Source organism: Jaculus jaculus, chromosome 16, assembly GCF_020740685.1.
Source record: "Jaculus jaculus isolate mJacJac1 chromosome 16, mJacJac1.mat.Y.cur, whole genome shotgun sequence".
Classification (NCBI taxonomy): Eukaryota; Metazoa; Chordata; class Mammalia; order Rodentia; family Dipodidae; genus Jaculus; species Jaculus jaculus.
In genome coordinates, this window is record NC_059117.1 from 29,430,692 (window position 1) to 29,458,474 (window position 27,783).

Genomic DNA, 27,783 nt, shown 5'->3' on the forward strand with positions numbered 1-27,783 from the left:
TAGTTAATTCACTGAATTATCAAACAATGATCAATAGCTGATCACACCCTAGGAGATTTATGTGGTAGTTTGCATGTAAATGTCCCCACATCCTTAATGTTTGAGCTTTCTGCTTAGTCTCCCTCTGGTGGAATCTCTGGGAGTTGGAGCCCTGATAGAAGTGAGTAACCAGGGCCGGAGCTTGGGGTTGAGTTCAGTGATCTGTGTTCTGAGCCAGACTGAGCTCTGACTGGTCTCTTTCTGCTGTGGATGTGAGATGAAGTGAGCCAGCTTCTTCTACCATGATGAAGCCTCCCCTGGAATCTGTAGGACTGAAGTGACTCCTTTCCTCCCATAAGCTGCTTCTTGTTGGGAGTTTGCCCCAGCAACAAGAAAGTAACTGCAACATATAGATATTAGAAAAGGGATCTATCCTTATTCTTTCCCAAATCAGCCTTTTTCTAAAGAGAAATACAATATTGGAAAACCATTTATAAATTGATATGAAGCAGACAATTATAATGAATCCAATATGTAAGGCTAAACAATTATAATTAATCCAATATGTAAGACTAGAACAATAGAATGACTAAATTTAATCTTATCAAACAGAGGAAACCAATATGTGTATTAACAACTGTACATAAGAAAAACTGGGAGTGGCAGAATCATACTAAAACTGTTAAAAAAGCTTACATGATCCTATTTAACAACAAACACCTTATAAATCACTGTGAGTGTACAGCTAAAAAAAAGAATCAAAAATCTACATTATCAGAAATACCATATACATAAAAGAGCATGGCTGCTTTAAGCCAGAACAATGCATGTAGCCTATACTTGAAATCAAATCAAATAATCTGCCTTCCAAGAAAGGACTATTAACACACTGAAAACCGCTCCATAGAAATAATACTTGGACCTAGGTCCTATTAAAAATGCTTTAAAAACCACAGAGGCATACAGACAGACACAAAGGAATACAGCATAACAATGTAAGAAAATGTGGTAATGCCAGCCTTCCAGAAGCATCAGATTCCAAAAGATCCTTCCAGAAGGATAAAAGCTCAATGTGTAAACACTATAGAAGATTATATTTCACACCACCACATAAAGTACATATCAACACCATCTCAATTTGTAGGTCTTTTCAGTGCACAGTGAATAAAAGCTCCACTTCATATATCTTACATGTCTTTAGTACTGATGGAATGATTGTCATCAATATTGAGTATATTGAGTGAAATGGAAAATTTCAATATGTCCAGGGTAGTAGTGCTTTCTTAGGACAAATTGTGAGGTGGGCTTTCCAAAGCTGCCTCTAAGGAATGTAAGTCTCATGAGTAAGCCATAATTAGACAGTTACAAGAAGAAATTAAGAAACAGTATGGCATTTGAAGATGGGAAAATCTTATCAATGTGTTGAGCATTTTTGAGAAACACTACATTTTAGCAAGTCTGTGAAACTTTACTAATTGATGTTCCTTGAATTTGTTTTAACCCATAACTCCTTTTAATGCCATTTCTGATAACAACACCCAGTGTCCATGGGTGAATTCTGTTTTAGATAGAAGCAGGTATAAGATAGTGTATTATTAATATATTGTATACTGGTGAGATGGCTCAGTGTGGGCAAAGTATTTTCCATGCAGACATGAGGACCAGAGTATGGATCACCAGAACCCATGTAAAATGCATGGTGGTGCACACCTGTAATGCCAACACTGGCAACACAGAGGCAGGAAATCCTTGGGACTCACTAACTAGCTAATCTATCCAAATCATTGAGCTCTATGTTTAGTGAGAGATACTGTGTCAAAGAATAAGATAGACAGTGATGAAATAAGACACCTGACATCAACATGTAATCACACACACATGCACACATACAAGCCCACACACATGGACACAAGCATGCACATCACATACACAAATGCATTAAAACAGAGATATTGAGTCTCTGTTTTATGCACCTGTGTCTTTAAGGAAAAGAAAGCCTGACTTTTTTTGTATGACTGCATATTTATGTATGGTGCTCATGTACAGGGGGAAACATTGGGGGGGTCTTTATTTGAAAGACAACCTCAAGAGTCATCCTCAGGCACGTTGCCCATCTCTTGCTCAGGCAGGGTCTCTCACTGGCCTGCAGCTCCACAATCCAGCTAGCCAGGCTGACTGGCAATCCACAGAGATCCGCCTCTGCCTACCTAGTGCTGAGATTACAGGATTGCATAAAAGTGCTTGACATTTTTCACATGAGTACTAGGGACAGAGTTCAGGTTCTCATGCACGTGAGGTAAGCACTTTACTAACTGAGCCATCTCCTCAGACCTAAATCTTATTTTTAAAGTATTCATAAACTCAAAAAAATTCACTAAGCTCTCTTTGTTTTCTCAAATAAGAAAGATAACTTGAAAGGCTTTTTAGGTTTATCTCCTTTCCACTGTTGGTAGCTTATTAAGCTTGATTTGTAGGTCTCAGGTCTAATGCACAGGAATCTGGACATAAGCAATAGGCTCCATATATTTCTACTTCCCACCAAGTACATTTTCAAATGAGAGATTTCTCTCCATCCACTGTCATATAGATACCTCATGCATAAATGTGCAGAGCATGCTGGGTATGAGATTCTGTGTTAAGTTTGTCAGATTCAGCAGACAAAATCACAAGATATCCAGTTAAGTCTGAATTGCACATAAGCATTCATAATGGATGTGTGGTTCATGTACTATCTGGGACATGACACTGAAAACCCTACATGTTTATTTGGAATTCAGGTTTAAGGAGGGAGGAGGCATCCAGCATGTGAGCTGGCAACCCTGCTCTCCACAGAGAAGTCAATGGCAGCATTTGTAGTTCCTTTAGATCCTTTATCTTTGATGCCAATTAATCATAGGGAAGTGAAGTTTCCAGGGTTGGTAGATGCTCTTATGCTCTTATATTTCCCATCTTTGAAATCTGTCTTAATATTTATATTTTACATCTATACACTGTGCATTAGAACTATGTGTCCTGGATCCCTTTGCAAACATAAGAAAAAAAATTAATTTTACCACTACATTGAATGTAGTATAAACAAAAAAATGACAATTTAATGAGGAGGAAATATTCCTGAACAAGGACACAGGCCTAAGTTCTAACCCTGTGGTCATCTGCCCTTGAGCAGGAATATGAATCTCCCCTTGGTTGTACTGATTTCTATCGCTTCTACAGCACCGTTTACTTGTATTTCCAAATCCTAGGTACACCAAGCATTATCACCTTCTTGATGACATGGTTATATGTTTTGGAAGCAGAGCAAGTAACTCAGTGTAAAATGAAAGCATTTATGTGAAGTTCACTTCTAACTAGGCATTCAGTATTTTTGATTAGCAAATTAGTCAAAGTTATATGGGCTGCCTTATAGGTGGTTATTTACCAGTTTATATATTTTCCCTAAAACAACTGTTCCAATTTTTTTCTCTCCTAGAAACAAACACATGACAGTACATGAAGAGATATTTAAGTTTGCAGTAACCATTTACTTATAACAAAATCAGTTTCCAACTAGTAAACTCACAATCTGTGCACAGCAACATGTTACCTACCTGTGAGTAATTTATGAGGAGGCCACATAATAAAATATTCCTTTTTTTCACTTCTTTTGCAAATTCCCTAATCCACATTAGGCTTTCCATTTGCTGACTGGGAGGTCCTAATGCAAAATCAAGGAAGTGCACCTGTCAAATACAAACAGCAAAACACATTTTTGTCAACTTTTCTCAGGAAAATTAAACTCAAAACATGGTTGCAATATTATAAAGATTTTGTTAAATTATGGTAATTTCTAGTTGTGTGTTAAGTAATATTTTCATTCTTCCTTTTTCTTTTATCTATGTAGAGTCTTCCTCAATCACTCTCCAAATATTTTCTTCTCTCTCTCTCTGATCTGAAACAGGCTTGATTCTCATTAAATCTGGAGCTCAATGCCTCAGCTAGTCTATTTAGTCAGTAAGCCCGAGGAATCTTTCTGTCTCTTCCTTTCCAGTGCAGGGATTACAGGTGCAGGTCATCACACCCAGCTTTTATATGGATGCTGGTGAACTGAACTCAGGTGCATCTTCTTGTGCAACAAGCACTTTAACAGCTGAGCTACATCCTTAGCCCCAGCCTAAATATTTAAAAGGTGAATGAATACTCCTTGATAATCATGTGGTAAATATCAGTGAAAACACAACATGAAAAAACACCTCATCATTCTATTTCAACTTCTACCAGTAAAATATAAAAATATGGTTCCACTAATTCAACTTAATTTATAAGTTATAACTACAATAGATAAAAGTATATATGTTCAAAGATAGGAAATATTAGGTATGCTATTTAAGAAAAATAATTGATATTTTTAACAAATAGTCACTTTTTTCTTTAAAAAAAAGTGTTGTTAATTTCACCAAAGTTAGTGTTCTGGAAAATATTCAAGTAACTATATTCAGCTATATTCAAGTAGTTATTTTTAAGATATTTTCATTAAATTTTAAAGAACCTCAAGGTAATTGTCCTTCATTTTTTCAAATTACTGAAGTTTCTATGAGATTATTTGTATCATATAAAACGTATCAAAACAATATTAAAGCTAACAAAATGTAAATGCACACTTAGAAAAAATGCATATACTTATACAACTGCAAACTAAAATCTTGAGAATCATAAATTGTCCAATTACATTTACTACTAGCTAGAAGGATGTTAACCTGTACCCTGCCCTCATGTTCCTGTAAAAATACCTTCCCTTGCATGTTTCTTACCACTTGGAAACACACTTCATGCAAAAAAAAAAAAAAAAAATGCATTGAGTTCCTTCTGCAATACATGGAAATGAAATTTTTCCATTCTTTCATTAGTTTTGCTTTTCAAGAGAAAAGTACTTATATAAAACTTTTTTTTTCCTTTCAGTGCTGAGACTGAGCCTGGAGGTCTCCCATGCCAGACCCTCAGTCACTGAGTTGTACTTTAGCCTTTATAACACTCATTTGAAAGGGAACTGTACAGTAATATTTAATACATGCTTGCTCAATAGATTGTAACTAACTATACTTTAGAAATTTTCATTAAACATGTTAACTGACAATACATACATACAGTTGTTCCCCATGGACATAAGCATAATTACATGCCAATTAATAACAAAAACTTTCAAGTTTTAAGGCATAAGGAAGCTGAAAGCATGGACAATGAAAGAAGCACATCTTTTTAAAGCAAATTAAAAACAGAAACATGGGCTGGAGAGATGGCTTAGCAGTTAAGGTGCTTGTCTGTGAAGCCTAAGAATTCAGACTCAATTCCCCAGTACCCACATAAGCTAGATACACAAGGTGGTACATGTGTCTGGAGTTCATTTGAAGTGGCTAGAGGCCCTGGCACACCCATTCTCTCTCCCTCTCTCCATCCCTTCCTCTCTCTCCCTCTCTCTCTCTCTCTCTCCCTCTTTCTCTCTCCCTCTCAGAAATAAAATATCTTAAAAAAATAAACTTTTTCCAATGAGCTAAGCAGCTGAAGAGTAAAGGATGAGAGTATGTGACCCTCTGACCTTGGGCTCCCTTTCTTCTACCTTGATTTCCCTGGAAACACATAAAGGTAGAATTTCAGCTATCTCATAAGGCAACAATGCTCATGGTAAAAACAGCTCCTAACCAGTTCAAGAACTGTGACTTTATTATTTAATCTAGCCTTTCTATTAGGAGAGATTAAATCTGTAAAGAGGGGTTTGGAACATGGATCCCGCCATGCCCTATATGGCAAGAGATATCTTTGTTCCTGTTTGTACTGTAAAGAATGACTCATGCACACCATCTCCCAGAGAGGGAGGTGAACAGACATTCACATGCACACTTACACATACCTCTACTCTGAAGAACAAACTAGCTCTACCAAACCTGTTGCTTTTGAGTTTTGAATCTTTTAGTCAACAGGAAATAGTGGTACTAAATGTCAAGGCAAGAAGCAGGCTAGTTTAACAACTCCAGGTAGTTGGGGAAAATGAAGTCATGGTAAGAACCTGAAGTGAGGAGACTGACAAAGGGTATAAAATCCTTTCCTCCACTGACCCAGACATGACATCCTCAGAAACCAAACCACCTTGACTGGAGAACACTACTGGTATGCAGTGTGAAAGGCCTCAAAGTACTATTAAACTTCAAAGACTGCACAATTACACATATTTTTAGATACCATGAAAGTTCAATGGCCACACTGTCTCTCTCAAATAATGTAACTGGATTTTTCCAGTGCTCAACCTGGGCAACACAGATAGGTGGATACACATTTTTGGTTTAATATGTTTTATCAACAAATGGTCAGTTCCATGTTAAAGGAGTTTGTAGGAAAAGAAAATTACTCAAGGGACAGCCCACACCACAGAAAACTGTTTTAATTCTAATTCCCATAGTTTTAAAACACATGAGAAATAAGGGAAATAACATTTATTGGAGAAGGGAAGGGGACAGTGTGCAATTAGGCATAGAGCTCTGCACAGCAACTCTGCCAGAAGGGCTGACACAGTTGGAAGTGCACCTGACAGGAGTGGAGCCACCCTTTGGAGAGGCTGGCTCAGGGAGAAGGTGCATACTTTTACTTTTTCCATGTTTGCAGTACAACAGCCAATGAGGGTGTTGTCCATTTCTGCTCTGCATCACTTACAACCCCTTGCTGGAATAAAACACTTAACCAAAAGCAACTCATAGAAGGAAAGGGTGTATTTCCAGCTTCAGTATCAGGGGAAGTTTATCATGGCAGAGGAAGCAGGGTAGAAGCAACAGATGTCACACTTTCACGTTAGCAGGGTGTATGACAAGCGTAGCTGGACTATAACACACTAAGGCCTTCCTCCAATGACACACTTCCTTCAGCATATATCCTACCACCAAAGGCTCCACAACCTTCTGAAATTGCTCCACTAACTGGAGATTAACAATTTCAAGCACATGAGGCTATGGGAACATTTTACAATCAAGACTGCACAGGTTTGGAGACTGTAATTGTCTCCCAAAGTTCCTGCTGTCCTTATCTTAGAAATTCGTCAACAAGGTGATGTCATTTTCACATTTACCAATTTTGAATCCATATTTACCAATGACACAGACAGGATAATATGTCTTACAAAAATGTATGTTGCAGCAAAATACCTTTAAGAAATGAAAAACAAGGTGCAATAGTTTTAGAATTTCTATACTCTTGCAAGAGATCTCAAGAGGAACTGGAAGATTTCTGTTCCAACTATAGCTTAGAAGTTACTACCTTTTGAATCCCTTGGAACCCAAAAAGTTAATGATACTTAAAAAAGAAATCAATAGCCCATTTAATTTTGCCCATTAAATGGTTCATAAATGTGAGTTCTAGGCAAACTATTTATATACCTCTGAACCTAATCTTTCTTATCTCATCAAATCAAGGACTTAAACTGTGGGAAACTAAAACATAAAATTACAGGACACAGGAGAGGGCTGAAGAGATGTCTCAGCCAATAAATGTGCTTTCTAGCAAAGCCTGCTAGCCTGGGTTTGACGCCCCAGAACCTACATAGTGTCAAGCATACAAAATAGTGCATGCATCGGAAGTTCATTTGCAGTGGCAAGAAGCCCTGACCCCTCTCTCCCTCCCTTCTCTTTCTTAAATAAATAAAATATATTTGAAAAAACATAGTATAAACATCACAAGTCCTGACTTTAAATATTTACAATATTTACAAGTGCTGTGTTGGGTGATGCAACTGACTTTTTTTGTTGTTGTTGTTTGGTTGGTTTTTGGTCTTTCAAGGTAGGGTCTTGCTCTAGCCCAGGCTGATCTGGAATTCACTATGTAGCCTCAGGGTGGCCTTGAACTCACAGTGATCCTCCTACCTCTGCCTCCCTAGGGCTGGGATTAAAGGCGTGAGCCACCATGCCTGGCCAATTGACTTTTAAAAGAACACAGGTATAAATAATGGCTTTGGAAAATACATACTCATGTTAACAAAATCCAAGCATGAAGTAGCAGGTTGCAACTCAGAACACTGCTACCAGATGCAAACAGCTGATGGCATTGAGAAAGCCAGGACAATCCCCCACAGAGGGGCTTACTAATAACATGATCTCAGCCATAGACTTCACATAAGCAACTAGTCTTAAACTTCAAAAACACACTAACAATTTTTATGAGTTCAGGGGGAAGAGAACCGGTACAGAAACACAATGAATTTTAATTTTTATAAGGCAGACATGTTTATAAAATCACAGCAGAAAATAGCAAAAAAAATGCATGATGACACCAGAGACAGGTAAATCTTTTGTCCTAATCAAACAAGCTTACATAATGGGCAGATTCCCATCCTCTGAAAGTGAGCAGAATATTCATCGGCTTGAGTTCTGCAGATGAGCAAGAATAACTGTTCATTTACTCACAGGGAAATTACAGTAAAATAATGCCTCCTAATTAGTATGGCATTTCTAAGGTTTTTCTTAAGTTTATACAAACAAAAGGTTATCACATACTATCCCAAAAGATTCTGTAATTTCATTGGAATATGTGTTGGGAAGTTTACTTGTGTTCACTGGCAAGTGGCTTATACATTTAGTAGTGGACTACCTTTATAGGTGGCTAGCAGTCTGGTTCCCAGGGTTAGGAAAACGTCCAACTGCACCTCATGTAGCACCTATATTCAGTCCTACACATGCCTTAGATTTGCCTAGTAGCCCTTCAGTATAGGCATAATCCAAACTGAATTTCAATTATTCTTTTGTATTTAAAAATACGACCTTCCGGTGACTTCTGGTCAAGATGGCATCTGCCTAACCTCGCCTCACCTCACAGAGAAGGAAAGACAAAAACCTTAAGGTTCAGGGTTTTTTCTTTGAGGGGTTTGCTGATTCTAGTAGGCTTCCAGTGGGAGGGTATGGAGGAACCAAACAGGGAATCGACTGATTCCCATGCTCTTGAGTAGCCCACCAGGCCCCAATACCATCCTAGCCACGTCCCAGCAGGAGGTCCCTCTTTCACACACAGCAGTCCAAGTGGACCCAAGCTAGCAGACTAGGCTCTGGCTCTAGGATTTCCTCCCATCTCACAGAGCTCCTCGGGCAGAATCGCTGTCCCTGTGGCCATTTCCTCCCTAGCCTTTCTGAGCTGCGTGTGTGATCATGCTGTCCCAGTCACCTATCTACCCTAGGATTTCTGAGCTCCGCACACAAGATCGTGGGCCCACTCACTGCTGTCCCTTCCCACCCCCAAACAGGGGCCACAGGACAGCAGGCTAGTGTCCGTGCCATAGCCATTCTGAACCCTGCACACTCGCTTGCTCCCACCCCTGAAGAGGGACCCAGGACAGCAGGACAGTGTCCCCACCCTAGCCTTTCTGAACCCCACACACCCAATCCACATCCCACTCACCGCTGCCCCCTCCCTTCCCCAAAGACTCAGGCTAGGGTCTCTACCCTAGCCTTTCTGAACTCCACAGGCAATTGTCATCCCACTGACCGCTGGACGCCCACCCCCACCCCACCCCTGGCCAGCAGGCTAGCATCCCACACCATAGGCTTTCTGAAGCATTGTGATGGGAAGACCACAGTGAAAAAGGTATAGCACACAAAACCAGATGCAAGTAAATCCAGCTAGATTTCTCAGTCCCAAAATGGTTGTCTCTAATTAAAAACTAGAAGAGACAATAGGATCAGAACCCCAAAATGAATAAACAAACGATACAACCCTGGCCAAGCAAATAGCAGAAGTTGCAGAAACTGAACAAAGGACCAATGATTGTATGAATGGCATGCTTGCTACATTAGAATTAATAGAAAAGAACCAAGAAGGATTCCAAAGAGAATTTGAGGTGATTTGATTCAGGTGTCCCCCATAAACTTAGGTGTTCTGAATGCTAGGTTTCCAGCTGATGGAGATTTTTGAATTAATGCCTCCTGGAGGGAGTGTATTGTTGGGGGTGGGCTTATGGGTGTTGTAGCCAGTTTCCCTATGCAAATGTTTAACACACTCTCCTATTGCTATTGTCCACCTTATGTTGGCCAGGGGGTGATGTTCACCCTCTGCTTATGCCATCATTTCCCCCTGCCATCAAGGAGCTTCTACTTGAGCCTGTAAACCAAAATAAACCTCTTTTTACCCACAAGCTGCTGATTGGGTGATTTCTATGGCCAATGCAAACCTGACTGCAACACAGTTAAATGATGTGAAGGAGAACACAGAAAGAGAACCTCAATAGCCAGCTGGCTAATCTCAATGAAGACATAAAAACACCAGGATGAAGAAAAAAACAAAAACAAAACACCAGGATGAAGTTCAAGACGCATTAAGAAAATCAGAAAATGACTTGAAAAGGGAACTCGACAGAGGATTGAAAACTATACGTAAAAAAGCAGTAGAAAACACAAATGATATTGAACAAGCCCAAAACTCTATAGAAGCTCTTATGAATAGAGTCAGCCATGTGGAGGATAGAAACTCAGAACTGGAAGACAAAATAGAAGAAACAGTTCATGAGTCCAAAAGTTGCACTAAAGTTCAACAAATTTTTGTGATCAGAACATGAGACAGTTGTGGGATACCCTTAACCTTCCCAACATTCAGATCATGGGAATACCAGAAGGGGAAGAAATACAGAACAAAGGCATGGAAAACTTATTCAACAAAATTATTGGCGCAAATTTTCCCATTCCCTCCAAATAAAGTCCCATCAAGTCACAAGAAGCTAGCAGCACTGCAAACAGACTGGACCAAAGGAGAAATTCTCCAAGACATATTATTTTTTTTTCTTTTTTTTTTAATTTTTATTAACATTTTTCATGATTATAAAATATATCCCATGGTAATTCCCTCCCTCCCCACCCCCACACTTTCCCCTTTGAAATTCCATTCTCCATCATATTACCTCCCCATTACATTCATTGTAATTACATATATACAATATCAACCTATTAAGTACCCTCCTCCCTTCCTTTCTCCACCCTTTATGTCTCCTTTTCAACTTACTGGCCTCTGCTACTAAGTATTTTCATTCTCACGCAGAAGCCCAGTCATCTGTAGCTAGGATCCACATATGAGGGAGAACATGTGGCACTTGGCTTTATGGGCCTGGGTTACCTGACTTAGTATAATACTTTCCAGGTCCATCCATTTTTCTGCAAATTTCATAACTTCATTTTTCTTTACCGCTGAGTAGAACTCCATTGTATAAATGTACCACATCTTCATTATCCACTCATCTCAAAACATATTATTATTAAGACTCTAAACATTGATTACAAAGAGAAAGTACTAAAAACAGGTAGGGAGAAACAACACATTACATATTAAAAAAAAAAAAAAAACATCAGAATTACTTCAGACTTCTCAATCAATATCCTAAAAGCCAGAAGGACCTGGAATGGAACACTGAAAAGTCTAAGAACTTATGGCTTCCAATCCAAACTCCTCTACCATGCAAAAGTATCCTTCATTATAAATGGTGAAAGAAAAACATTCCATGATAAACTCAGCTTTACAATTATATGAACACAAAGCCAAACCTACAGAGAGTGCTTCAAGGAATGCTCCACACAGAAGATTCAAATAACCAACCTCAAGTGCCTATGAGAAGGAGATCACAATAACCAAATTTTGAGAAGGTACAGAAAATAGGAAGGCCAATAAAATACCAAATGACATAAACCACCACAATATGGCAGGTATTAAATCAAACCTCACAGTTACTACCCTAAATATGAATGAACTTATTTCACCCATTAAGAGACATAAGCTAACAGAGTGGATCAGAAAATTAGACACCTCAATCTGCTTTCTTCAAGAAACCTACCTCACAACTAAAGACAGACACCTCCTTAGGGTACACGGATGTAAAATGATATTCCAAGCAAACAGAAATAAGAAGCAAGCAGGTGTAGCTATACTTATATCAAATAAAATAGACTACAAACCAAAAGTAATCAAAAAAGACAAAAAGGTCACTTCTTACTTATCAAGGGAATGATCCAACAAGAGGCTATTACAATCAATCTTTATGCACCAAACACAGGAGCACCACAATTGATAAAACAAAACCTACTTGACAATAAAACGAAAATAACCACTATCATAGTTGGGGACTTCAATACTCAACTATAAGCAATAGATAGATCAGCCAAACAGAAAATTAACATGGAAATAAGAGGGGTCAACAACACCATAGCTCAATTAGAACTGACTGATATCCACAGAACATTCTACCCAAATTCACAAATTACACATTCATCTCAGCAGACCATGGAACTTTCTCTAAAGTAGACCATATATTGGGTCATAAAGCCTGCCAATTTAGGAGGATTCATATAATTTCCTGCATAATATCAGATCACAGTGCTGTCTTGTTAGAAATTAACAACAAAAGATATGCCAGGAACCCAACCAACTCTTAAAAACTAAACAACACACTCTTAAACAATAAGTGGGTAGTGAACAAAATTAAAAAGTAAAATTGCAAAATTTCTAGAAATGAATGACAATGAAAACACAATGTACCAAATATTATGGTACACAATGAAGGAAGGCCTCAGGGGAAAATTCATTGTGCCTTTATAACAAAGACAGAGAGATTCCAAATCCGTAACCTAGCCATCCACCTAAAGGCATTAGAAAAAGAAGAAGTATCCAAACCAAAAAGCTCCAGATGGAAAGAAATAATTAAGATCAGAGCATAAATTAATGAACTCAAAACTAAGAAAACAATTAGGAAAATTAATGAAACAAAGAGCTGGTTCTTTGAAAAAATAAGCAAGATTGATAAACCCCTGGCCAATTTGATCAAGTAGACAAAAGAGACAACTCTAACAAAATTAGAAATGAAAAAGAAGAGATCACAACAGACATTAGAGAAATTGGGAGAATCATCAGGACTTACTTCAAAAACCTCTACTCCACAAAACTGGATAGTATGAAGGAAAAGGATGAATTCTTAGACACAAACAACCCTATCACAACCACCAAGACTGACATGGTAATCAAAAACCTCCCCAAAAATAAGAGTCCAGGACCAGATGGCTTCTCAGCTGAATTCTATCAAACCTTCATGGAAGAACTGAAACCAAGTTTTCTCAAAGTGTGCCACATAGTCACAGAAGAGGGAAAGCTCCCCAACTCCTTCTATAAAGCTAGCATCACCCTAATACCAAAACCAGGCAGAGATGCCACAAGAAAAATATAGGCCTATTTCTCTAATGAACTTAGACACAAAGATCCTGAACAAAAACCTTGCAAACCAAATTCAACGACACATGAAAAGCATTATCCACCTTGATCAAGTAGGCTTTATCTCAGGAATGCAGGGGTGGTACAACATATGGAAATCTGTCAAAGTAATACACCACATACATAAGCTTAAACACACACACACACAAAAAAAACACATGATCATGTCAATAGATACAGAAAAGGCCTTTGACAAAATACAACATCACTTCATGATCAAAACAGTGGAGAGAATAGGCATGGATGATCTATATCTCAACGAAATAAAGGCTATCTATAGACCCTAAAGCCACAGTAATACTTAATAGGGAGAGGTTGAAGGAATTCCCATTGAGATCAGGAACAAGATGGGGGTATGGCCTCTCACCTCTACTCTTCAACATAGTACTGGAAGTACGAGCTCAAGCAATCGGACAGGACAAAGAAATAAAAGGGATTTAAATTAGAAAGGAAGAGGTTAGCCCTATTTAAGATGACATGATTCTATACATAAGTGACCAGAAAACCACCATCTCAAAACTCTTAAAAGTGATTAACTTCTTCAGTAAACTAGCAGGACACAAAATCAATGCACAAAACTCAGAAGCCTTTCTACATGCAAAAGACAAAGATACAGAGAAAGAAACAAGTGACATTGTCCCATTTTCAATAGCAACAAATAAATATAAAATACCTAGGAATAACATTACCTAAGGAGGTGAAAGCAATTTAGAATGAAACCATTAAAACACTCAAGAAAGAAATTGAGGAGGATTTAAGACAGTGGAAAGACCTCCCATGCTCCTGAATAGGCAGAATTAACATTGTGAAAACAGCAATCTTACCAACAGCAATATACAAATTTAATGCAATACCAATAAAAATCCCAACATCTTTCTTCACAGAGATAGAAAAAAATGATCTCAAAATTCATATGCAATGGCCGAAGACCTCAGATATCCAAGCATATCCTCAGAAAATAAACAACCCTGGAGGCATCACCATACCTGATCTAAAGCTATAGTAATAAAAACAACATGGTACTGGCAACAGGATTATAGGCCAATGGAACAGAATCAAGTACCCAGAATTTGGGTCAAGTAACTACAGCTATTTGATATTTGACAAAGGCCCTAACAATGTAGATTGGAAAAAAGATAGTATCATCAACAAATGGTGCTGGACAAACTGGATAACCATATGAAGGAAAATGAAACTCAATCCACACATTTTGCCATGCAAAAAAATCAAGTCCAAATGAATCAAAGACCTTAATATAAGACCAGAAAATCTGGTATCACTGGAAGAAAAAATAGGAAGAACTTTCCATGATATTGGAGTGAGAAAAGACTTCCTGAACAAAACCCCAATAGCTCAGGAAATTAAACAATCACTCAACCATTGGGATCTCAGGAAGCTGAAAAGCTTTTCAACAGACAAACATATAATAAGCAGGGTCAATAGACTACCCACAGAATGGGAGAAATTTTTTTTCCTGGATACACACTGGACAGAGGCCTAATTTCTAGAATCTACAAAGAACTCAAAAACCTAAACAATAAAAACTCAAACAATCCACTCACGACATGGGACAGAGAACTGCATAGGGAGTTCTCGGAGCAAGAATTACAAATGGCAAACACACACATAAGAAAATGTTCAACATCTCCAAACATCAGGGAAATGCAAATTAAAACAGCTATGAGATTTCACTTTATCCCAGTAAGGATAGCAAACATTAAAAAATCAAATGAAAACAAATGCTGGTGACGATGTGGAAAAATAGGAACCCTCACTCAGTTGGTAGGAATGTAAGCTGCTACAACCACTATGGAAAGCAATATGGAAACTCCTAAAAAGGATGAGTATAGAGGTGCCAAATGACCTTATTGGTCATTTACCCTAAAAGCTCCATGTTGGGCTCTGAAACTGACAGGCGTGAGGCCTAGTGGAGCTTCCTGAGCCTAGCTAAAGTTTGGCCAGCTAGGACTCAGCAAGACACCTAATGGCTTCTGGCCTGCCACTTCTGAGTGGTTTTTCTCCGGTATCCAGGAGACGTCTGGGTCATCCGATGCTCATCATCCTCCTCAACCCCTAGGGAGAAACCAGCAGGCCTGGTTCTTCCCTCGGCACTACCTACCTGACTGGTAAGGAGCCCCACAGCTCCAAACCTCAGCTCAGAGATATTTGCTGAACCATATCTATAGCTGCTCAATTCATAATAGCTAAGAGCTGGAATCAACCCAGATGTCAATCATTAGATGAATGGATAACTAATATGAGGTATATCTACACAGTGGAATTCTACACAGCAGTAAGGAAAAATGACACAGTGGAATTTGAAGAAAAAAGAAAATGGTCAAACTTATAACACATTCTTAGCAAACTCACCCTATCACAGAAAGATAATCGTCATATGATCTCACTCATCCATAGCTCCTAACCTGAATCTGCTTGAGATGCTGACATACCTAATAAACATCTCGAGGACTGGACAATAGAGATGGTGGGACAGTAGGGGAGGGTAAGGGTCTGACGGGGGGGGGGGGATAAAAAAACTGGACTCAAATGGAAATGGTACCATAAAATCCTACATCCTGAAAAACATACTATGAAGTCAAACCTTCATCAGGTACTTACAGAGAACACCTGAGTCACAGGGGCCTGGAGAGGGTATGATAAAGACTATCTTTAATGTTGTGTTTCTCTCTCACTCTCCCCTCCTTCTTTCTCTTTTATATTACCTGTATTTTTCTTCCTTCTTTTCCCTTGACACTAAACTGTAACTCCCAGTACAAGCATGTGGGTAACATCCACAATGAGCTGTTGATCAGAGAGACCTACAAGGTTTCCCCCAAAAAGACAGAATTCTGTCAAAGTACTTAATGACCCACCAAAGGTTAATGGTGAGACCCTACTGCCAAAGACACCATTTGCTGTTGCAGTGGAACATGGAGCGACCTGGCTGGAAACTGGAAGAGAATCAGTCCCCAGATAGTTAGCTTGTCTAGTGCAAGAAGTGTTACATGAGTGACTAAGGAAAAATGACCAACATCTGTCTAAGCAACTCATGGTCTAAGCTACTCAACAGCAATCAACATAACATGATGGTCACACAAGTCCAATAGTGGCACACAGCCACGGAGGGTTACCAGCAACTCTTGATTTGGCTAACGGATCTACTCAGTGGAATAGAACGCATACCTGGAATAGGGAAACAAGTCAGAACCATATCCAAAGACGAGCCTGCTCTCCAACATCAAGCTCCCACCAATATTGGGCTACAACAGAGTCTACACCTATTAAATTCTCTCTAAAATAATAATGGGTACCCATGTATCTTTCACTGGCCTCCCGCTCTGTTGGAGAATTTATTTCTCTTTTTCAGATGGATGCATAACCTAAGGAGGGAATCAGCTCATCACACCCCACCGGGGCACCAGCTGAAGCCATACAGTGGGGAAATGAGAAAGAGCTGCTTTCTCGGTGAATCTGGTATCAGCACAAGGATGAAGGAGAAAAAGAGAACACTCAACTCTTACCAAACCAGGGATCCAGAGACACAGAGACTCCCACTACCTTGTCACTGAAACAGACCTAAAATGAACCCAACATGGCTCAGATAAATTCACAGAAGAGGGGACGGAAAGATTCTTAGAGCCTTAAGTTGGGTCATTATGCACAGTGACACTGCCTCTCCTCCGTAACTGATGGCCACCCCCACAATGCAAGACATTGCATATTCCTCCTGGGGGGATGACATGGAGAAGGCTAATGATGGTACCATCACGGCTGCATACAGACTATATACATAACTAATAAAAACAAATGAGACCTTCACTTTTCTCCAAGGACAGGTAGCTTGCTAAAGGACAACTAAATACTGAGCACACTTTTCTCTAATTCCCCAATTAACACCATAATTCGACAGCTAATGTTCATAGGAAGGCCGGAGAATGAAGTCAGGATTCGTGAGATATGAGGGAAAAGAGATTTTTTAACTAAGAAAAAAAGTCAGTTTGTGAAGCTTAAGCATGTAGCCAAATAATGCATTGCCTAATGTCAACCAACATGGAAAGGAGTATGGCCCAGGTAAAAGTCCTAATGTATATCAAATACAAGGCCTAAGAAGATTCATAGATAAACCAGAGTTCACACACTAGATCCTGTAACTTCTCCACAAATTAATATAGAATGTAAATTAAGTGAATTAAATTTAGCATCATCAAACCATCATTTTTACAGTAAAAGTATGAAGGAAATCTAATAATTGGTAAAATTGGCTAATTATTAAGCAGATAAAAAACCAGTTTATCTCAAGGATTAGAAAAATACTCAGAAAAACCTTCATCTTCCTTCAACTGTTTAAGAATTACATGGATTCTATTAATGAAAATTATTTTAATCTAATGAACTGTACTTTTAAAAACTAAAATGAAATGAGCAAGCATCTAACATGGAACCACATCCCTGAAGAATAAGTTTAAATCAATGTCATCATGAAAGGTAAGCCATAATTTTGATATATCGGAGCAAATTAAGTAGGTTACAAGCTACCATAAAAACCCAGAGCAAATGCTCAAGAGCCCATTTATAAATCTTTACACAGTAAAACACCAGCTACCCGGGTAGGTTGAGAAATAATGGCTTTTAGCAAGTGGTGGTAAATGACAACACAAGTATTTTTCATGAAAGAATTAACCAAACAAAAGATTTATAACTTTGTTATGACTTTAAAAATTTTAATTCAATGTTTTATAATATTAGAACAAGCACTATATTTGAATACACTTTTTTCATGTCCTTATTTGAAAGATCAAAGTAGTAAAACAAGGACTTTACATTTTAAATAGTCAAAAGAAGATACTTTAAAACATTGTTAAGAATTCATACAATTAGATTTTCTTCAAATTATTTCCTACATGGTCTATCTTGTAAGAACATAACTTTGCCACTTCTATTTTGTGTGACAATTAGCTTAAGCATCTCATATACCCACAATTATAAAAACATAGGTATCTACAACAAATAGTAGAAATAAAAATTAAAATAACTCAATAATTGATATGTTTAGCTAACATTACATAGATTCATTTGCTTTCATTCATTTTTTTTTCTTTTAGAAAACTAGCAGAGGATATAAACAGCCAAAGTCAGAAGTTACCACCAAGCAAATATGTAATTCTTCAAAACTTTCCCAAGTCTACTATGCCATACTTATACACATGCTCCTTCGGTTCCAATGTGGTTAGGTCCTAAGAAAAATCACCATAGATTAAAAATAGAGGAGAGTTAAAATGCACCTAATATACCTAATCCATAAAATAATATAGCTCAGCAACTCAGCACACTGAAGAGTACCAGTTGTTTACCTCTGTGATACTTGTGTACAGCTGCAAATTGCAATGGTCCCCAGAACCATAAGAGAGTATCTAACACATATCATTATCCTAGGGAGAAGTTAAAATCCAAAAACCAAAGGGTTTCTATAGAATGTGTTACACTTTTATACAATCATATTCAAAACTCTCAGTTCAGACATCTGAAATTAGGAACATATCTTAGTGACTTTTGTCAAAAATCTCCTGTTACATGATGAAACAAGGTTAGCTACAGGTCGCTGTAATAAGAACTATATGACTTTTTAAATAATGAGTTTATTAGTTAGAATAATGTATTCATTTTGGCATTTACTTCACAAATAAAAAGTCATATGTATTTAAAACAGTCACTACACAAAGTCGGTTATACTATGTTGAACTTAAGAGAACTTATCCTGATGCTAACACTATAGATGATTTCAAAAAAATATATATTGAATTTATTAAAAAAGGGAAAATATTTTAAAAGCCTTTCAAAAGATACATTTTCAGGGAGCTGGGGAGAAAGTGCAGCAGATAAAACGCTTGTTGAGCAAATGTGAGTACCAGCGTTCAGATGCCCAGCAACCACGTAAATGCCGGCTGGGTGTGGCAGCCCGCCCCGTAATCCCAGAATTTGAGATACAGATGCAGATGATACCCGGGCCATGCTGTCAGCTTGAGTAGCTGAATAGGCAAGTTCTAGGTGTGAGTGAGAGACCCAACCTCAGTAAATACACTGGAAAACCATCCAGAAAGACATCCAGCAGCCAAACACATATGCACTTGCACATTTGTGTACCCACACACACATAAACCCAGAAATACATGCATGTACAGCATATATACATGCAAAAATATGTAAGTGTTCTGGCATGTAGAGAGAAAACACAATGTGTTAAAAGATAAGACCAAGATGTTCTGAGGGCAGGTGATGTAAGCCACACGGAGATAGTCTCTCATGACATCTTGTGGCTTCTTTCTGGTAGAATGGAGTCATGAATTACCTCAGCATTTAAGAGCAGTTTAATCCTGTGAAATAACAAACATCATTTAAATCTCTATTAATTTGCTAAGACTTGTTCTGTTGACATCTTGATTAGTATATAATGAACTCCCTGGTCTTCTGTTACATTTGACTTGGGGTATTTGATCTGACATAGTAGAGTTATTTCTGTCCCTTTTAGTTTCTACTAGCATGTGGAGACAATCTCGTTTTGGTCATACACATTTTTGGGTATCATACTTTTTATCCATCTTCTCAATGACTTTTTTGCAGCTAAATATATTTTTTCAACATAGAGAAAATGTATACTTAAACATGCTCTGATACAGGAAGTGTAGATCATATATACCCTTTTAGAAAAATATCTGAAAATAAATTATAAACAAAAGAAAGAAAATGAAAAGCAAAACGGAAAGATTAAAGAAACCAACAGCATTCTGATGAAAAGAGATTTTATATTATCAGCTCTTAAGATTCACATAGCTAAAAGCAGCAGAAAGCCTTAGACCAACTGAGTAAATCAACACGGAAAATTTATCTGGAAGACTTGGTTAAAGAGATCTCAGAGTTCAATTTTTTTTTTTTTTTTTTTTTTTTTTTTGAGAAGCACTCAATTTCTTTGGAACTTCCTTCTACACCAACTTGTAAAAGGTCCCTGAGATCACGAGATGGTTCCTGTGCTTCAGAGTCTGTGTGGATGTGTGCAAGTTCACCAGGGTAGGAAAGATGGAATTTCACAGGTTACATATATGAAAAGTAAAAACAAAAGTCATTTATGGTAGATGATGAAGAAACAGAGGCTAAATACAAAGTGATATGACTAATAAAGAAAAACTTTTAAGAGACCATGATCCAATTGTGAGGCAAAGTCTCAAAAACTGCTCTTGAAAAAAATCCAAATTCTGATACTTAGGTAATTCAGAAAGCTTGACAGATGTGTGAATCCATCAATAGTCATTTTGGATTCATAATATCCTAAAACCAATTTTTTTTCTTTCTTTTGGTGTGTGATATGCATGTATGCATGTATGTGTGTTTATGCATGTGTGTGGAGACCACAGGTCAGCGTCAGTGATCTTCCTCAGTTGTTCTCTATAGTTTTGAGTGTGTAGTATGCACACTCTGTGTGTGTAGCATATACACATGTACAAATGCATGTACCTTGTGGACACATGTGCAGAAGCCAGAGGATGATGCTGACAGACATCCCCAACTGCTTTTTCACCTTATTTCTTTGAGATAGAGTTTCTTACTCAACATGGAGCTCATGTCACTTTTTGGTTAAACTGGTTGACCAGAAGTTGCAGAGACCCTCTGCTCCCTGTCAGCGGGGGCGTTACAGGCTGATGAAGCACGCTGTGAGGGATGTCTGGAGCCTGGAACTATTCACACTTATCCAGCAGGGGTGCTGCTGAAGGTCCCAGATCCTTTGTTTAACTCCCTGGGCTTCCACCATGTGAAGGACATTTCCATTTGCATGTCATTACCCAGGTTGGGGAGAGGTAGTACGGGTAATATATAAAATGCTCCTTTGTGTTCTCCTCAATGAATTTTTTTTTTTAATTTTGATACTACAACCAGGTTTGCAAATCCCCCACCTTTTTGGAAGGTATTTTTTGAAAATGAATACTTGTTCAAATCGATGTTTTATAGTTAGTAAATCACTGAGAGTCCAACTACGCCATCTTTCATTGCACCTCTGAAACATTTTTCCACTCAAAAACATGTTATTGGGCAGTGTTTATCTAGACCAAAAGAAGCCTATCTAATATCCCTTTATGTTTCATTGCTCATACAATGCCTGCATGCTACATTTAAAATGCTACCATGAGGAAATTTGATACACAAAATTATATAGTATGATCTAAGACAAAGTGAGCTTTTTCTCATTTACATACAAAACACATTCCTGAAAGTAGGAATGAATATTAATGTGGGAACATAAAACACTCAAAACTGAGTTGGGCTCAGCTTTTGAAACTAAGCAGAAACAGATTTACCTACGCATCTGCAACAACAAAACAGCAAGTGAATATAGCAAACAGCTTTCAAGGGCAGCATCCTCCAGACAATGATGGAAAAGCAAACCCTGCCAGATGAGCAGGAAATAAGATGAGCCCTATACACCTCATCTTACTGCCATAAAGCATTTCATGGGAAGGAGAGATTGCTCAGTGGTTAAGATGCTTGTCTGTAAAGTCTAAAGTTCAATTCCCCAGTACCCACATAAAGCTGGATACAAAGGATGCTATGTGTATCTGGAGTTCATTTGCAGTAGCTAGAGGCCCTCACATGCCCATTCTCTCCCTCCCTGCCTGTCAGTGTCTCTCTCTCTCTCTCTTTCTATCTCTTTCTCTCTCTCTATCTCGATCTCTGCTTGCAAATAAAGAAAAATATTTTGAACAAAAACATTACAAGTTATGACATGCAGGTTTCATCTCTCTGAAGTGAGAGATGGAGTTAGGAGTCTGAGAAGATCAAGGTGGTTAGAGGTCACAGGACATCATTCCAAAGAGGAAAGAACTCCAGTGAGGTAATTCACAATATTTACAAATGCCTTCATGGAGTTAGCAGAGAAGCAGTCCATGCAATATGAGAAACAAACTAGTTAAGATTGAGAAAAACTGCCTCAGACACATGCAAAATTATGAAGAGAGGTGGAAGCTATGAATAAGGGCAAAAAACACCAAAATTTACAGAGCATTAGTAAAAATACTGAGAAAAATGTGCTAAGTAGATTAAACTACCCTGCCTAAAAAAATCCTGCTTCCAATTAACTGGATTCTAGAGCAAAGTCCCCAAACATTGACAAGAATACAAAAATAACCAGTGTCCCAAAGGCCAAATTTTCAATGTTTATAGCAGAGCAGAATGGGACATGGGGCACGTACACACGAGTATAACCAGATGGACATATGACCAGCGTGGGATATGGTCATACAGTAAAGTTCATAATTTTATAAAAGAACAAAAATATCAAATATGAAAAATGGATGAGCCATCATCAGGAAATTTACCTATTAAAACCAGCTCATAACTGACACAGGCATTAGAATAAAGAAGCAAGGAGGACACACAAAGAGAAAGAGAAAGAGGGCAAGGGAGGGAGAAAAGGAAGATGAGGAGGAGGAAGAGGTCTTAAAATAATTATAATTAATTTTGAGTTTGAGGTATTTAAAATGCTATGGAGAATGTCAAAATAAACAAAGCTCGGAAAAAGAAAACTCATCTTGGTGAAAGGGATTCACAAAGCAGGCACTAGAATAAAAGAAATCAGTGAATTTAAAGACAGAATAGCAAGAGAAATTATTTATAACCAAACTGAAAAAGTATTTAAAACAGGAAAAATTAACAGATTATCAGAGATCTATAGGACAGCCTCAAGCATATCATACATAGGTTATGACAGTTTTTTATAATGTAGAAAGAATAATAAGAAAATCTGAAACATACTTAATTTTTTCAAATTCTATGAAACTGTGGAACCAACACATACCATATTTTAAGCATGTAAATAATTTCTTGAGAAAGCAGGAAATTTTGATTCTTCATGAATAGATATGTGCATTGCTTGAGCCTAACACATATTTAAAGTAATTTGAACATGAACAAATGCAGACATTAAAACCATAGTATAATGAAATCCAATACACGAAGAAGGTATGAACAAAAATATAAAACGTAAAAATGACTTCAATTTAACTTCTTGAGATGAAACATACACAGTTTAAGATGAGAAACACACTGATTTTCCCTAAAACTTAAGTCTGTCCATGCGTGAACACATGAAATGACACAGTAAGGCACTCCATCACAGCACACGCATGCTGAGCTCCACGAAATGGCCAGTGAGAGCGAAGGAACATCTGTCTGGCACATGTGTTCACCAAGGTGTAAGAGCAAGTGACAAAGGGATTAGTGTGATACCAAATGTGCTGACAGACTCTTATCACAGCATCTAGTATAAGTTTTAAGACAACCTTTGATCACTTCAGACTACTGGGCATCGTCACAGGGCTGTAAATTTACTAGTTTATCTAATGTCCTGTAAATTATGAACAAGATGGCTATATTAATAAAAGACAACCATTTTAATATTAGAATGCCTTAATATTTTACATGTCCATTGGTTTAGTTCATGATCCAAATGAAATGCAGAAATCAACAGGAAAAATTCTATAACCATAATAAGAAACAGAAAAAAAAATCTATTTCAATTTTCATTGTAAATATTTTCATTAGACTGGAGTAGGACCTTTGTATTAAGTATACACAGAAACAAGGATGGAGGTGTTGCTTGGTTGGTACAGTGCTTGTCTAGTATTCGTGAAGCCCGGGTTCAATAAGGGGCACTGTGTAAGCTACCTGTGGTCATGCCTGCCTGTAAGCCCAGCACTCAGGAGGTAGAGGCAGGAATATAAGTTCAAAGTCATCCTTGGTTACATAGCAAGTTCAAGGCCATCCCTGGCTACATGAGATCTTGTCTCAAAACAGAAGACAATAAATGTACGCAGAAAACTGAGCATATAACCCAAAGACCACTGAGTGCTCATTAAGTCCAATCATTCGGTTGATTAGTATAGTTGTGCTACATTTAGAATTTATTTGGGGCAAATGAAAAAGGTCACCTCTTAAAATATGGTTGAGCATCCACCACAGAAATTAAATTCTCAAGAAAAAAAAAATATTCTCTTTTTGACATGAGAAATACTTCAAAGATTAATGCTACTTGTTAGAGTATACTCACTGAAAACAAAAGCAAACAGAAAACAAACAACAAAAACAGTGCTAGGGAGGCAGAGGTTAGAGAATTGTTGTAAGTTCAAGGCCAGTCTGGGACTATACAGAGTGAGTTCCAGTTCAGCCTGGGCTAGAGGGAGAATCTACCTCAGGTAAAAAAAAAAAAAAGACAAACACTCAATTAGTAAAAGAAAATGTTCTATAAGACAGATAACGGGTTTGAAAAGGAAATAAAACTTGTCTTCTTAAAAGAAACTAGATTATTTAAAATTAAACTATTATAAACAGCATATAGGATAAAATTAAATCATGATAAAATTTAAACTTTTTCCCAGAAAATAATGACCTCAACAGTCAGAACCTGCCATTCAGTTATCTTCCATGTAATAGCACAGGCATCCAGGGTCCAGGCATCAGTTCACTCTTTCAGCCTCATGCATTGCCCTTGTCAGGGGTAGTTTAAAGGAATCACCACACTGTTACACATTGCCTGGCCTGCAATGATTTCTTTTGACAGTTTGACAGGGAAGCTTCCATGATCCCAAAGCTTTTACATTTTATAAACCTGAAAGCAGCAGCACTACACTGACAATGCCAAGGTCTGTTGTTGACTCTCACCGTAACCAGGACCCTCTGGACCATAGTGGCAGCAAGCCTCTGAGCCCTTACGACTGAACGCAAGAAAGTGATTTCTGGTAAAACAATTCCTTAGCTGGCCCTGCATGAGTGAGGAACTCCAGGGTTCTCTTTATTTTTATTGTTATTATTGTTGCTGTTGTTGTTGTTATTATTATTATTTATGTTTTTATTTGAAAGAAAAGAGAGGCTAATAGAGAGCAAGAGGGAAAACAAGGGTGCACCAGGGCCTCCAGACACTGCAAAATAAAGTCCAAATGCATATGCCACTTTGTGCATCTGGCTTATGTGGGTACTGAGGAGTCAAAGCTTTACAGGCAAGTACCTCAACCACTAAACTGTCTCCCCAGCCCAAGAATTCTCTTTATGAATGAAAAGTTCTGAACCGGGTTTACATGTCTATAACCTGGGGGGGGCGGGGGCGGGGCATGAGTAGGGTCTTGACTTCTGAGATACTCTCAAGACATCCTTCCCTATTGTACAAGTGCAAAGTACTTGGCTTCCTTTTAATGGCGCTAAACATATTAAAACTGTACTATCCTTAGCAGTACCTTTAAATACACTCCTTTCCTGGCAAACAGAAATGTTTTACAGTTTTCCCTTCTGATTTTGGCTCTCAATTTCCTGACCAAAAGCAGCCAGCAATAACCACACCACCTGAAAATTCTGCTGCCTTGATATCACATTGACCAGATAAACTGGAGCATGATCTTTAAGAGTCTCCAAGCATGAAAAAATCCCATTGAATATTGCTTGACAATTCAAGGTTGGCCACAGCTCTGTTCTCAGTAGAGTTCCTTACCTCATCTGGAAGCTCATGAGAAATGACTTTACTGCCCACATTCTGGTCTTGGGAGCCCTTGTCAGAATGGTGCATAAAACTCTATTTATAGAAATATAAGCCTGTACCTTCCAAACTTTTTCAAACTCGTCCTACAATTCCAGAAGTTTCTGAACTATATTACCAGCTATAACAGCAATTATTCTCCTTCTTTCTATCAAGTTTCAGTGTCAATACTCCATGATTAGCAAATACTTCATTAAAGAACTTAGGAAAATGAAGGGTTTATTTTGGCTCATGGTATCAGTCTACAACCAGTTGGCTCATTGGTATTGGATATGCAGCCAGGCATGGCACCAAGGCAGGCCATCAATAACCTAACAACTTCCAGCTGGGTCTAGTCTCTTAAAGGTTCTCAACTTCCTAACGGCCCCACAGGATGATGGCTAAGCCAGGAACACATGGACCTTCAAATATCATTGCATAGCTAAATGATAACACATATTGACTGAGACTGCTCTGCACTCTAACATCAAAGTTAAGTAGTCATGAAAAGTCCTTATGGTGTGCAAAGCCTACAATACTTACCAGCTCACCCTTGACAGGAGTAATTTGCCTACACCTAACATTAAGACATTTAAGTAAAGACTTGAGTTACTTCTTGTAAAATGATAGTGTTCTATTAAATTACTTTTAAGATCCTTTTCTCCTCTAACTTGTAGCTTTCTATTACTCAAAGAGGGCAAGTATTGGCATTACTCATGAACATTAAGTGGTAAAACAGAATGAGCCCTTGGCTTGTTTATGAGCTGGGGATAATGGTATTTATGATAACTCTCACGACTGCTCTGAGGATTAAATGGGATCATTTATTGTTAAAAGAAAGGAATGGTGACTCACTTTTTTCAAGCACTCAGTAAGTGTCTGTTATGACTAACAATGACATAATTACACTAATAATATACATTGGTAGGCAACGTTTATTAGGAGATTTCTCCAAATTACAGATGTAATGGGAGTTTCAACTCGTCCACATGCGAAGAGCAAGAAACGTAAGATCATCATCCTTGGAGCAAACTGGAAACACAGTCATTGCCATAAATGTATTGAATGTGTTAGAGAACGAGTCTAGAACAGTAACACTGCTCAGAGTCCTTGGAGGAGATGTGCATGTGATTTCATTCAGTCCCGGCATGTCCAATAAGAGATCTCCAAGGCTAGGATTTTCTTGACAACACTTACTACACTTCACCTTAGCGCTGAATCAAGTATTCTAGCCTTTAAGTACAGTCACTCTGTGCTTCACAGTTCCATCAAATACAACCTCTGGTGCCGGGCGAATTGAATCACACTGAACTTTTCAAGAGGATCACACATGACCTTGTTGCCAGCAGCTTTCAAGCCCAAGCCTGTCTGGATTAAGCAGCGCTTTGCACTGACTCCATCACCTTTCTGCCCTTTTAATAAAATCAGTTCAGGCTCTCAAGAAAAATGCAAAAGTCATCTTTTTTTCATGTGATTGAACAGTTTTATCCTCAGGGAACAGCACTTAGGCTTGGTTAAATGTTCTCACCACCTTCCTGTCTCTGCTAGTGTCTCAATCCATGGAAAAGTATTGTTTAGTTTTTTTTTTTTTTTCCCAGTTTTGGGTTTTCAGAATATAAAGTACTATTATAGAAAAGACAATAAAAAGGACCTATCCTTCAGAGACTACACCATATATGGAAGGTGGAAAAGCCATATCATATATATAGAGAGAGATAGATTATACTTATATCTAAAATTTAATACTTAATATATTAATATCCACATATAAATGAACATAGATGATCAAGCTTACATTTGTAAGGAATGTTCCTGATTATACTGTGATAAAAATGTTGGTATTATCACCTGCCTATTCAACTTTCAAACCAAAAAGATCTTTCTTTAATGTTACCTACCTTACTGTCAGTTATATTTCCTCTTTCTCATTTAACTTAATAACAATTCTCAGTTCTTTGTTTTCTTAAAAATTTATCTTCCCCTCACCATTACAACTACATATTTTAGTTCAT

The 27,783-nt window shown here is 37.9% G+C and overlaps 1 protein-coding gene across 1 annotated transcript in view; it reads right to left on the reverse strand.

The window, feature by feature from the left end:
* Positions 1-27,783, reverse strand: part of Crppa (CDP-L-ribitol pyrophosphorylase A) — a 318,445-nt gene that overhangs the window by 114,163 nt on the left and 176,499 nt on the right. The window contains exon 9 of the mRNA XM_045136023.1: positions 3,567-3,698. Within this exon, the coding sequence (XP_044991958.1) occupies positions 3,567-3,698 (132 nt within the window). The remainder of the gene's footprint in view (positions 1-3,566; positions 3,699-27,783) is intronic.